General features: G+C 43.2%; 1 protein-coding gene across 3 annotated transcripts in view; it reads left to right on the forward strand.

The window, feature by feature from the left end:
• The window catches only part of LOC118400294 (ras and Rab interactor 2-like), a 55,897-nt gene extending 50,737 nt beyond the window's left edge, over window positions 1-5,160 (forward strand). For all 3 annotated transcript variants that reach the window (XM_035796994.2, XM_052476651.1, XM_035797002.2), the window contains 4 exons: window positions 1,422-1,730; window positions 2,399-2,530; window positions 2,702-2,865; window positions 3,007-5,160. In XM_035796994.2, coding sequence (XP_035652887.1) covers window positions 1,422-1,730; window positions 2,399-2,530; window positions 2,702-2,865; window positions 3,007-3,456 — 1,055 coding nt within the window. In that variant the 3' untranslated portion in view covers window positions 3,457-5,160. The remainder of the gene's footprint in view (window positions 1-1,421; window positions 1,731-2,398; window positions 2,531-2,701; window positions 2,866-3,006) is intronic.
• The last annotated feature ends 9,562 nt before the right edge of the window (window positions 5,161-14,722 follow it).

Below are 14,722 nucleotides of genomic sequence, written 5' to 3' on the forward strand. Positions count from 1 at the left end.
ATAGGGAGCAGATTCATTTTCAAAACTTTTTTTTGACTGATCAAACTTGTTTTCTCATGGGTCTCGCTTGTCCCTCTGCAGCAGACATGTGGTGAGCAATATGTTTGGAACCTTCGAAATCACAGTATCGAATCGCAATCCATATCATTTCGGCGCCTACCTATCGTGATAATATTGTGATGTCCCTGGCAATTCCCAGGCCTACTAATGCCCACACACACTCCCAACATCTACACATCTAACATGTCTATAGCCTATAAGCCATACAGTTAGGCCGGTGTAACCACTGCATTAGTAGGCCTACACTACAGGATTACATGTGACCACTCCATGGTTACATGTTATTACACTCCACAGTGCTAATGACCAGAGTTATGAGCAGTACCAGTACAGTAACTGGAGGCAGTGTTTAAAGTCCAAGTCCAGCTAAAGTGGAAAAACATGCATGCAAAAACAAAGGCCACTGGGGATTTTGCTTGCGTGTGTGTGTGTGTATACATATGTGCTCCCACTGGGAAACCCATGCGCTGAGCCCAACTGCAGGCCTGAGGTCTTGAAATGCTAGCACTGCATTCCAGGGCTTTTAACCGCTTTAACAGAACTATAGGGTGCCAGACGTGCTCTACATCTGCATTGAAAAGACAGGGAAGCGACAGAGACTGAGAGAGGCTGACTTCATTAATGATGACCGGGTGATATCCAAGTTAACATGTGTGCTTTGAAGTCTGATTGCCAGTGACGTGTCAAGTCTGGTTTAATCTGTTGGGTAGTTTACTGCTTACTGGAAAATATCAGTCTATTCTTAAACAATACTTTTGACAATGATACAGTGATGTTACACCTACAAGGAAATCTGTTGCTGATCTTGACTTACGGAACGAGGAAGGACTCGTTGATACACACATTCTGAGACTGTGTCGTAACTTTTGAGAAGTTTAGATAACAAATGCTTGGGACGAGAGACTCGCCTTTGACAATCTGGCAGACGGGGTAGGAAAGAAAGAAAAGTGGGTGTTGAGTGAGTTGAGAATTAGGGAACGAGTTGAACATTCAGTGGAGGAAGCTGTGGCTCAGTCTGCAGATGTCTTCAGTATAATCTGCTGAGTTTGCCCCATTCAACTGCACAGTCAGTACGATCTCTCTCTGTGGGGCTTATTCAGCTCTGTGGTTTGGATTCCCTGTCTGCATTTATCCTGTGTATATTATGATATCATGGCTACTATTAGCCAGTCTCTTTGAGTAAGCTTGTAAAAGCTGAGGTCTACATAATGTCTTGATGACATGATATGGACTGAATCCCACTCCTACTGCTACCAGGCATCAAGTAAGACTTCTGCAATTCGTTAATAATACAGATGGATGGTGCCATTTCAGTATTTGCTGTCAAAATAAGTATCTTTCTCCCGCTCTCCTCCATACAGACTATGTCCTAGAAAAAGCCATGCATAAGATAGTCCTGAAGCCCCTGAAAGGTGTGGTGGGGGTGGCCCTCCAGGAGTTCCAGGTCCGCAGCGGGGCGTGGCAGGAGCTCAAGGAGAACCTCTCATTGGCCAAGGCCCGGCAGCCTCATGAGATGGGCGTGGCCAACGCCTTCCCTCCGGATCCAGTTAACATAGAGAAAATCCGGCACAAGTTCCACACCATGTGTAAACTCTATTCACCTGAGAAGAAGGTGACCATGCTGCTGCGCGTATGTAAACTCATCTATACCATCATGGAGCACAAGTCAGGTGCGTAGTAACACATGTATGTAACTCAATATTAGGAAGGTGTTCCTAATGTTTGTAAACTCAGTGTAGATGCACCGACTCTCAAATCAAATTTTATTGGTCGCAGGTTTAGCAGATGTTATTCCGGGTGTAGCAAAATGCTTGTGTTCCGAGCTCCAACAGTGCAGTAGTGTAAAATAATGGATTTAAGAAATATTAGGATGAACAATGTCGGAGTCCGGAGTATAAATGTTTGTGTGTGATATAGAGACATTATTGACATTATTAGAATATTTATTATATCCAATCTGTAGAATACGTAGAATAGAATAGTGTGTGTATATATACACACAGCAATAGTTGAATAGGATGGCATTGAGTAGAATACAGTATGATGATATGAAATTAGTAAAACAGTATGTAAACACTATTAAAGTGAACAATGATTCCATGTCTATGTACATAAAGTAGCAGCCTCTAAGGTGCAGGGTTAAGTTATCAGGTGGCAGGTAGCTAGTGAAAATGACTAAGTTCAGGGCAGGGTGCTGGGTGGAGGCCGGCTAGTGATGGCTATTTAAGTCTGATGGCCTTGAGATGGAAGCTGTTCTGTCTCTCGGTCCCAGCTTTGATTCACCTGTAAGACCTCGCCTTCTTGATGACAGCTAATACCAATGCTGTGTGTGTCTCAGGTTGTCTGTATGGAGCAGATGACTTCCTGCCCATGCTGACCTATGTGTTGGCCCAGTGTGACATGCCTCAACTAGACAACGAGATCCTCTACATGATGGAGGTTCTGGATCCTTCTCTGCTGCATGGAGAAGGTACAGCACACATCTGCTGTACATGTATTTCCTTCCTTCCTAAACTTTACCTTTAATTTTATTGTTAATTGTAATGTTCAAATAAACTAAATATCGATTGTCATTGACTGCTGTTGTAGCAGTGTCAGGTTGCAGAGATGTTTGACCCTCCTCTCTCCTGTGTTGTTCCAGGTGGATACTACCTGACCAGTGCATATGGAGCCATGTCCCTCATTAGGAACTTCCAAGAGGAGCAAGCAGCTCGTGTACTCAGCTCTGAAACACGCAACACACTCCGCCAGTGGCACTGTCGCCGCACCACCCAGCACAGTGCGCCCTCCGTCAATGACTTCCAGGTAATACACACACACACACACACACACACACACACACACACACACACACACACACACACACACACACACACTGGATGCTTAACTCTAAGTCCCTGAATAAATGCATCTGCTAAACAACCGTATTTTTACATTTTTTCTCAGAACTACCTGCGGGTAGCGCTCCAGGACAGCGGTTGCACTGCCAAAACTCTGCAAGTGCAACCCTATGCCACGACTGAGGAAATCTGCCAGATTTGCGCCTACAAGTTTAACGTTTCCGACCCTGAGAATTACGCCCTAATCCTGCTCACTGAGGGCTCATGCCAGCAGCTAGCCCCCGACACACACCCCCAGAAGATCAAAGCTGAGCTCCACAGTCAACCCCAGGCCGCACCTTTTCACTTCGTCTTCTGTCGGGTGGCTAACCTCAATGACCTGGCCGCAACCTCGTTTGAACCCCAGTCCAACCTCAATGACATCACACTTACCAAAGAATCTGAGCCCAACCTTAATGGTGTGGCCTTGACCCCTTCTGACCCCCAGCCCAACCTCAACCTGGGTCTCAGTCCCAGTCTCAGCCTCAGTCTACCCCCCCAACCAGCACAATGGTAACTCCATATCCATCTGAGACTACAGGGCTGGAGAGTTTAAACCCCTATCTGGACTACCATCACTCTTACTGTACCCCAACAAAACTGGGCTGAACTGTGTTTAACTGGTCTGAGCTAGGCTGAACTGGGCCTAACCGGGTTAAGCTGCATCATGCTGAGCTTAGCCCCAAAAAACTTCCCCTTTTGGTGATTATTCTGTCTTGCAGGGAATCCTCACTGTAAAGCTTTGTCTGAGTACAAGAGGAAAGGAGAGGAAGAGGGAAGGAAATGCGACAGATGGGGTTATTTTGCAGCTCTATTTGTGAACTTTTGGGACATGGCACACGTGAGGGCACACGTGAGGGCAAACGCAACTCTCATAAAAGATGGATAAAGGTTTTGAAATAGTCTTGTTACAGACAGCCAGACAGTTCAATTCCAAAAGTGTCAAAGTGCAGATTCAGGGTCAGTTTTTGGTTTGTCACTCCTAGTGGTGAAGCATAGGATTAAGTAAAGGGAATGCTGATCTCAGATCGGTGGATAGGGTTCACTTTTATCTGCTTTGGTTCCCATCTAGGGATGTACTCGTTCATTCCATTAACTTTTTCATCAGACTGAAAATGTTCCTTTTCAGGCAGAAAAGAGCCTCCAAGTCTTTACAGAAAATATACAGCAATTATTTTATCTGGGTGATACTTCTATAATGAATTACTTGTTGCAGTTGCTGGTAAACTGCATTGTGTTTTTATTGAATTTTTATGTTATGAATTTTTATGTTATAGCATTGCTTTTCTTTGTTAAAGTAAAATGTTAGGAGCAGGCATGTCTGCCAGTGATGAAATTATTAACTTAATGTTTTTATGATTATCCAGGAGATATGATACTGTACTTCCCTCATAGCTAATACTTAGTTAATCGAGGTCATCCCTCCCGTAATAATGGGTGTGATCATAAGATATGTGATTGACTGACTTGGTCTACGGTACAAGCGTCAAATCGTCGACAAGGTCATGAAATATTGTACTACTGACAAATATTAAAAGTAGGCCTAAGTTGCCTTGTGAAATTTAGTGTGTTGATTCTCAAACTGGTCTGAGATTCTGCGCGCGCACACAAACGTGTGTGTGTGTTTTGACTCTTGACTGGTAAGATTTTTAGCGTTGGGTATGAGAGGGTGCAGATTTAAAAGATGGAAAGAGAAGGGAAAGGAGTAAGAAGAGAAGTAGAACTGAATCATTAATGAAATAGTCTCTGTTCTTTAACTTAACACAGATAATGGTAACACATTCTATTCTATTGTATCAGTTCTTTAATGTTTACATTATGAAATGTAAACATGGGCATTGCTGGAGAGATGACCAAAAAGTGAAATGGGGAAATGTGCTTGAGATAAGGTTGAGTAACCAGAGCATGATTGTTAAGCAGTAGCATTATTGTTAGAAAAACTATGTAGCTTATGTTAGTTCAAATATATTAAACTATTTGGACTTTTTAATAATAGATGTGTACTGTAATACAATTGCTACTCTAACAAGATATTTTAAATGATACAAATGTTAGTATTTATATGTATCGGTGCTGGGATTTTTCACATATAGCTTTTTTCCCATGTCTGTCGTATTGCAGTTGTCCCAGATCAACAAGACATGTCCTTATGTTCCAATGCTGTCTGCATCATTGAATGATATTATTTTGCACTCAATACATTTTGGTCATGACTAATTACCATCGGTCCATTGTGTGTGTGTGTGTGTGTGTGTGAACAGTACACGCCCACACAATGGAAACAGTCTTTGTGTGAACTGTAATTTCTACTCCTACAAGTTTTCAGTAGGACTCTGATTCAACAGAAAGGTGTAGTTATAACGCTGGCTGGGTCATTTAGGGTCAGCATCAGTTTCAAGCCAATAGGCTCTGATCCATTTCAAACTATTAGAAAAAAGTAATTTAAAGGTAGACTGCGATAGGATGTAGATGCATAAAGTAAACCGCATAGTGGGTCAATTGCCGCAACAACTAAAAGCGTTCTGTGTTATTTTGGTGCCTGGCTACCACGCTGTGAAAAGCTTGATGCAAACCTGTGCACATGCACAGAAACTGTCGCTATGAGAGCGAAGTGTTGCATCTCACTCATCTCTACCGCTGCTGAGTCAATCTTTGTAAGTCATTTCTTTTTTTAATGATTTTCCCATTCTTTGACTGAAATGACTGACCTCAAACAAATTCATTCCTAAAGTTTTGATCCGATCATCGAAAGAGGAATCTAGTGCCCAAAAGCCAGTTTCACCATTTTGAAGTAGTTAACTGGGTGGGACTTATAAATATATATACACACACACACACAGTGGGGAGAACAAGTATTTGATACACTGCCGATTTTGCAGGTTTTCCTACTTGTAGAGGTCTGTAATTTGTATCATAGGTACACTTCAACTGAGACGGAATCTAAAACAAAAATCTAGAAAATTACATTGTATGATTTTTAAGTAATTCATTTGCATTTTATTGCATGACATAAGTATTTGATCACCTACCAACCAGTAAGAATTCCAGCTCTCACAGACCTGTTAATTTTTGTTTAAGAATCCCTCCTGTTCTCCACTCATTACCTGTATTAACTGCACCTGTTTGAACTTGTTACTTGTATAAAAGACACCTGTCCACACACTCAATCAACTAGACTCCAAACTCTCCACAATGGCCAAGACCAGAGAGCTGTGTAAGGACATCAGGGATAAAATTGTAGACCTGCACACGGCTGGGATGGGCTACAGGACAATAGGCAAGCAGCTTGGTGAGAAGGCAACAACTGTTGGCGCAATTATTAGAAAATGGAAGAAGTTCAAGATGACAGTCAATCACCCTCGGTCTGGGGCGCCATGCAAGATCTCACCTCGTGGGGCATCAATGATCATGAGGAAGTTGAGGGATCAGCCCAGAACTACTCGGCAGGACCTGGTCAATGACCTGAAGAGAGCTGGGACCACAGTCCCCCTGCTCACGCCAGCGCATGTCCAGGCCTGTCTGAAGTTTGCCAATGACCATCTGGATGATCCAGAGGAGGAATGGAAGAAGGTCATGTGGTCTGATGAGACAAAAATAGAGCTTTTTGGTCTAAACTTCACTCACCGTGTTTGGAGGAAGGATGAGTACAACCCCAAGAACACCATCCCAACCGTGAAGCATGGAGGTGGAAACATCATTCTTTGAGGATGCTTTTCTGCAAAGGGGACAGGACGACTGCACCCTATTGAGGGGAGGATGGATGGCCAACAACCTCCTTCCCTCAGTAATAGCATTGAAGATGGGTCGTGGCTGGGTCTTCCAGCATGACAACGACCCGAAACACACATCCAGGGAAACTAAGGAGTGGCTCCGTAAGAAGCATATGTGTGTGTGTGTGTGTATATATATACACATATATACACATATATATATATACACACACACTTAACAAAAAAATGTACGTCCTCACTGTCAACTGCGTTTATTTTCAGCAAACTTAACATGTGTAAATATTTGTATGAACATAAGATTCAACAACTGAGACATAAACTGAACAAGTTCCACAGACATGTGACTAACAGAAATGGAATGTGTCTCTGAACAAAGGAGGGGTCAAAATCAAAAATAACAGTCAGTATCTGGTGTGGCCACCAGCTGCATTAAGTACTGCAGTGCATCTCCTCATGGACTGCACCAGATTTGCCAGTTCTTGCTGTGAGATGTTACCCTACATTTCCACCAAGGCATCTGCAAGTTCCGGATCATTTCTGGGGGGGAATGGCCCTGGCCCTCACCCACCAATCCAACAGGTCCCAGACGTGCTCAATGGGATTGAGATCCGGGCTCTTCCCTGGCCATGGCAGAACAGACATTCCTGTCTTGCAGGAAATCACGCACAGAACGAGCAGTATGGATGGTGGCATTGTCATGCTGGAGGGTCATGTCAGGATGAGCCTGCAAGAAGGGTACCACATGAGGGAGGAGGATGTCTTCCCTGTAACACAGTGTTGAGATTGCCAATGACAACAAGCTCAGTACGATGATGCTGTGACACACCGTCCCAGACCATGACGGACCCTCCACCTCCAAATCAATCCTGCTCCAGAGTACAGGCCTCTGTGAAACGCTCATCCCTTTCGACGATAAATGCGAATCCAACCATCACCCCCGGTGAGATAAAACCTTGACTTGTCAGTGAAGAGCACTTTTTGCCAGTCCTGTCTGGTCCAGCGACGGTGGGTTTGTGCCCATGGGCGATGTTGTTGTCTGGTGATGTCTGGTGAGGACCTGCCTTATAACAAGCCTTCAAGCCCTCAGTCCAGCCTCTCTCAGCCTATTGCGGACAGTCTGAGCATTGATGGAGGGATTGTGCGTTCCGGGTGTAATTCGGTCAGTTGTTGTTGCCGCCCTGTACCTGTCCCACGTGTGTGATGTTCGGATGTACCGATCCTGTGCAGGTGTTACACGTGGTCTGCTGCTGCAAGGACAATCGGCTGTCCATCCTGTCTCCCTGTAGCGTTGTCTTAGGCATCTCACTGTACGGACATTGCAATTTATTGCCCTGGCCACTTCTGCAGTCCTCATGCCTCCTTGCAGCATGCCTAAGGCACGTTCACGCAGATGAGCAGGGACCCTGGGCATCTTTCTTTTGGTGTTTGTAGAAAGGCCTCTTTAGTGTCCTAAGTTTTCATAACTGTGACTTCAATTGTCTACCGTCTGTAAGCTGTTCCACATGTTCATTAATTGTTTATGGGTCATTGAACAAGTATGGGAAACCGTGTTTAAACCCTTTAATATGAAGATCTGTGAAGTTACTTGGATTTTTACAAATTATCTTTGAAAGACAGGGTCCTGAAAAAGGGATGTTTATATAGGTTAAGGAAGGTTTGTTTGCCAACTCCGAAGTAGTAGAATAAGATAATTGACTACTTGAAAATGGAGATGGACTCAATGGCGCTACAGATAGAACAAGGATGTTTCGCCGGATGTATAAATCTGAAGCATCCTGTTGGAATTCCCACATCCCACCAAATATGGTGAGGAGAGGAAGCCCAGTGGCCAGCAGTGGGAGCATATCGAGCGAGATGGAACTAGGCCGACATTCTGCTGATTTTCAAATCCGATTCAAAGTCTAACGGGCGTGAAATGGCGTGCGAGCAAGATTCATCAATAACCAGTGGTGGTTCCTCAGAGGAGGAAGGGGAGGACCATCCTCAGTGATTTTCGATCTGTGGTGGTACGTAGACAGCTGTGAAAAATACATATGAAAACTCTCTAGGTAGATAGTGTGGTCTACAGCTTATCGTGAGATACTGTACCTCAGGTGAGCATAACCCTGAGACTTCCTTAGATATCGTGCACCAGCTATTGTTTACAAATATGCATAGGCCCCCGCCTGGTTTCTTACCAGAGGCTGCTGTTCTGTCCTGCCGATAGTTTATGTTCTTTATGTCGTCATTCAGCCACGACTCTGAAATAAGAGATTTGTTTTTAATGTTGCGTTGGTAGGATATACTTGCTTTCAGTTCGTCCCATTTATTTTCTGCCGATTGACCGTTAGATAGCAGAATGGAAGGCAAAGGCAGATTAGCCACTCATCGCCTGATCCTCACAAGGCATCCTGATCTCTTTCTGCGAAACCTACGTTTTCTTTTCCAGCGAATCACGGGGATCTGGGCCTGCTTGGGTGTCAAGTAGTATGTCCCTCGCAGCGGACTCATTGAAGAACTCGTCCAATTTGAGGTGAGTAATCCCAGTTCTGATGTCCAGAAGCTCTTTTCTAAAACAGCATGGTTGGTTCATTAAGAGCCAATAAGACCTCAGCCCTACCGATTATAACTTCTTTTTTTTAAAGAAGCAAACGGAACGCAACTGGGATAAACATACCTGAACTTGTCCAATAGAAGCTCTTGTTTGTCTAATGATTACAACCTAGATCATCTAGATGCAGGAAAGAATGTGCAAGGCGGTAATGAATGTCTGTCACCTTGATTACTCTAATTTCTCTTGACCTGTGCACCTACCTTGTAAACTTTCATTCTTAGGCTTTGTTGTAGCAACCTCATGATGGGTATAGAGGAAATTTGAGTATCATGTAGTAGACTAAACCTATAAATGTTACATTGAGCTGTGTGAATGGAATATGAATGAGTCATCCAAAATGCTGTAATAGAAATAAGGCCATGCGCTTAGAGAAAAAACTCCTCCCTCGCCACTCGCCCCCGCAACTGGTTTGAACATCTACAAATATTTTTGTCATGGTAGGGCACTAAAGTACTGCCCAAACTCTAAGCAAAATTTACACGTAGTAGGTTTACAGATTATATTTTATTTAATGTTCACAACTCATCAGTTACATGTTTGGGAATGAGGGGAGGAGGGAATGCCTGCATGCAGGAATGCCCGAATTGTAGGCTGCAGTTGTACACTATTGAGCTAGCAAGCCCTCTGCGACAATGTTATTGGGACACTGGAATTTATGATTTGTATATAAATGTTAACTGTCATTGAAGTTGGTGGTTACTGCTGTACTGGTTTCAGATCCGAAGCGAGAGAAATGGTCTGCATGTTTTGGTAAGGGGTCAGTGACGTACCACCCCCAAGAAGCTCAATCAACCCGATGGATTCGCGACTCGTGAATATTCATACAATTTGCCACTGCTTTTCTACTGCTAAGCCATGTTCATGCGCTTTTCGGAACTTGGAAACTCAGACATTCACGACTGGCTAACTGGTGGAACGCAGCAAGTGTAAAACTATAACCAGTTAGCAAGTCGGAAATGTCAGTTTCCTAGTTCCGACTAGCATATGAACAAGGCATAAATTTCGCCTCGGGTTCATGCCTCAGTGGGTTCCCCTCAACGTCCGCTCACAGTTCTCGTGATTCAATGCTGACTGCCGTACTTTCATACAACAAACATTTAACTCTGATGTGCAATGGACCTATATGCATCGGAGACCGATGCTCAAGAACGACCATTGTTACTCAGCCGACAAGATGATACAGTTGAAAAAGGTCAGTGCAAGCTGGAACAGCTGCTTGAAGCAATCTGACCGTTGCCCCAGGCTAGACTGGCCCTGAAATATCTTAGCCTGTATTAACACAACCATTTGTTACCCCTGGGCTAAGGTTTAGCACTGACCTAATACACACTAATATTCCAAAGTCCTGGGCTAACGGACAAACAATGCGACCAACATTCTATCTCTGACACGCAATCAATGTTAAAAGCAAAGCAATAACACACTTATTAACACTAACACATTCATTACCTCTTGCACTAGCATTTTATTTCCAACAGTGGTGGTTTGTATAAACCTTGCTGACTGCCTGTCTGATCTCGTAAACAAAATGTTTTACTTTTGAAATTCGACCTCGCTCCTGTCAGAACAATGTGCACGAACGAGACATCAACTTTTCTGATCCAGGCGAAATCATGAAACAATATTATTAAAATGGTCATATCCAATCAAATATCAATATAAAACCTATGAAAACAGACAAAAATGGCGCACTTCCAATTGTAGAGTTTGTAGCTTTACTAGTTGGCTAAGTGAGAAGAGCTTGCATAGCAACCATTTTGTTATTCATGGCAACCAATGATTTAGAGCGAGTGAAAGTTTTTTTTTTTGTCCTCGGATGGAAATAGTATGCATCTACTTATCAAAATAATGCAGAACGCATTACAGCCATCACGAGCATATGTTAATTGACAGCGCAACTTTTGATGGACAGTGAATATTCTACGCGTTTTTCTAGACTCAATTTCACACGGGCTATTTTGGCACGGTATTTCTGGGGCTAACCCCAGAAGTACATAGCCGCGGAATATTGGGGGCTGCAGCACCCCCTGAAAAAATGAGTTTTTTCATATAAAACATTTATTAAAATAAACTTCAATAATTTTTTCACACTATTTTTCACTCTTTCAAAACAAATACTGTCAGGCTGTAGTTTAACTGTAGTTAGAGTGCAGTATAACTGCAGAATGTTGAAATTACCACGTCCAAAATACTAGTCGAAATACTAGTTGACTGCAGTTTCAAAACTGACTTTTTTTTTTGTAAGGGCAGGGCCTTTACTGTTCTTCTATTGGCAGATCATTTTTTTGCATCCTGTTTCCATTGATCATCCTAGATGTTTCTACAACTTGATTGGAGTCCACCTGTGGTAAATTAAATTGATGGGACATGATTCGGAAAGGCACACACCTGTCTATGTAAGGTCCCACAGTTGACAGTGCATGTCAGAGCAAAGACCCGGCCATGAGGTCGAAGGAATTGTCCATAGAGCGCCAAGACAGGATTGTGTCGAGGCACAGATCTGGAAAAGGGGAACAAAACATTTCTGCAGCATTGACGGCCCCCAAGAACACAGTGGCCTCCATCATTCTTAAATGGAAGAAGTTTGGAACAACCTAGAGCTGGCCGCACGGCCAAACTGAGCAATCGTGGGAGAAGGGCCTTAGTTAGGGAGGAGACAAAGAACCCAATGGTCACTCTGACAGAGCTCCAGAGTTCCTCTGTGGAGATGGGAGACACTTCCAGAAGGACAACCATCTCTGCAGCACTTCACCAATCAGGCCTTTAAGGTAGAGTAGCCAGACGGAAGCCACTCCCCAGTAAAAGGCACATGACAGCCCACTTGGAGTTGCACAAAAGGCACCTAAAGGACTCTCAGACAATGAGAAACAAGATTCTCTGGTCTGATGAAACCAAGATTGAACTCTTTGGCCTGAATGCCAAGTCTGGAGGAAACCTGTCACCATCTGTACAGTGAAGCATGGTTGTGGCAGCATCATGCCGTGGGGATGTTTTTCAGCGGCAGGGACTGGGTGACTAGTCAGGATCGAGGGAAAGATTATACAGAGCAAAGTACAGAGAAATCCTTGAAGAAAAGAGCTCAGGACCTCAGACTGGGGCAAATGTTCACCTTCCAACAGGACAACAACCCTAAGCACACAGCCACACACAGCCAAGACAATGCAGGAGTGGCTTCGGGACAAGTCTATGAATGTCCTTGAGTGGCCCAGCCAGAGCCCGGACTTGAACCCGATCGAACATCTCTGGAGAGACCTGAAAATAGCTGTGAGCAAACACTCCCCATCCTGGGGACACAAGGGGGAACAATAGCTATTGAATCCATTTTAGGCCTTTTGGATCAACTGATTTATTTGATCAGCCCATGTCCATTTACTATTATTGACATTTATTATTGGCATGGCTAGTGGGACACCCCTGCGAGGCTACATAGGTGCCTCCAAACTTTTCTTACCCAAGGCTCTGATGAAGTAGCCTGGTGCTAGGTGATGTTAGCAATGTGACAATATTTTATTTTAGCAACGCGGATGTATTTAAAAACAGTCCGTGAGAAGCTAGACGTAAAATACAAATCCAATGCAACTTACTGTGCCGATGGGCAGGACGGTTGGTCATCATGACACGGGGGTCCTATAAGTGTGCCATATGTGGACAAAAAAGGAATAACTTGTAGTGGGCTTTTATATTGACATGAGGAAAGCAGCAGAGATGAAGTGGAGCTACAACAGACCCACATTTGGCAAGTCTGTTTAATAATACAAACCTACTTAGTACCCACTACAATCAAATGCAACGCAAGTGTTTGTAAATACACCCGTGTTGCAAAAAGAACCTCCCTGGGTCACAGTCTGTTTTTGCTCTCTTGCCAACTCCTTGTGGAATTGTCATGCCACCTAGAAAAAGATTCACTGTTGAATCTTGCTCCACTACAAGATGTCTTATCTTTTGCACTACCATTACCAGCTGTTTATTGATTCATTGTGTCACGGGTTGTGGAACTAATTTCCATCACCATCAGCTAGGGCTAGTTAAGAAACGTATAAAGTCAAAGTTCACTCTCGAAATCGAAGTTTGTCAGATGTTTTAAGTTCACGTTTCAATCCACCTCAAAAAGCACAAGAAAAAGATTGACACCTGCCATCTCAGATTGTGTTGGAATTAGAAACAGAGATTAGCATTCCTGCAACATTATTTTGTTGAAATATAATTTAACCTGTGAGAAATAAAGGTAATTGCACACAAATTGGCCACTTAATTTATAGGATTCTTATATTCAATAAATATTTTACCCAACATCCGATTTGGACTGAACATATTTTCTAACACTATGAGTGAGACATGAGGAATCCAAAGAAATTGTCAAAAGCCACCCACAGACGATGACTATATAGTATGAGTTCTCTGTTTGACACGACTTGTTTTTCTATTTAGAGAAATTCGTCATTGAGGTTTTGGGGTTTGTCCCATCCTGCATCTTGATATTTTCAAGTTCTGATCACCTAGATGGTACTGTTCCTGCTATTAGGTGATTGTTTTTTTAAAGGGATCATTCACTCAAATTAAAATTCCTTATTTGGTTTTCTTACCCAGTAAGCCAGCGTTTCTTAAAGTATGGGTCGCGGACCTGTTAATGGTGGGTCGCGAAGTAAATGTATAATTATTTAATTAATTACGGGAATTGATTTGGCCAAGTAACTGGCTCTCGGTTCAGTGTGCTCTCTGCTAAGCTGCTCAGTTTGGCAGCTGCGCCAGTGGGAGAGGGAGAAGCGTGTGTGCTTTGCGGTTTCCCTGATCTTTTTTAGGAAGTTTTCTTGAAGATCACTCATCGACCCACACACTACATCGCTGTCTTTCAGCAGCAGACGATGCCCTGTCATCCACTGACTTGTCATTCCCACTCACCGCTGTCATGAAATGGTCTCATGCTGGACACAAGTTCTGACTGAGCGCAATCGTCATGACACGCAAATACAGTGATGCCTCTCCGTCTTTCATACAAACCTTGAGAAATAACGAGGAGCACCCACAATGTGTTTTGTGCGGGGAAGTGCTTAGTAATGAGTCTTTCAAAACGAACAAATAAATAAAACGACACGTCCTGACCAAACATCCACAACTTGACGGTAAACCCAGGGAGTTATTTCAGAACAGGGGAGAATGCTTCAGGAAACAGTGCTACGAAAGTGGAAAAGTCAACCAACAAGGCATTGTTGTCATTTTATAACATGTGGTGATAAGCAGAAATAAGGGAATACTCTCTCCTAGTAGATGTGAGTTTCTCTTTCAAACAGTATATATGAAAAATTATACTGTACATCTTACTGTAGAAAATATTGAACACATGTCTAGGTTGGAACTGTTGCTGTTAAAATACAATTCATAATTTTATTCTGAACTGGAATAAACTGATTGAAGCAAGATGCTTTTTGATGCAAACATAGTCACTATTCTGCCCTGGAATT

This window comes from Oncorhynchus keta, chromosome 2 (genome assembly GCF_023373465.1).
Source record: "Oncorhynchus keta strain PuntledgeMale-10-30-2019 chromosome 2, Oket_V2, whole genome shotgun sequence".
NCBI classification, from domain to species: Eukaryota; Metazoa; Chordata; class Actinopteri; order Salmoniformes; family Salmonidae; genus Oncorhynchus; species Oncorhynchus keta.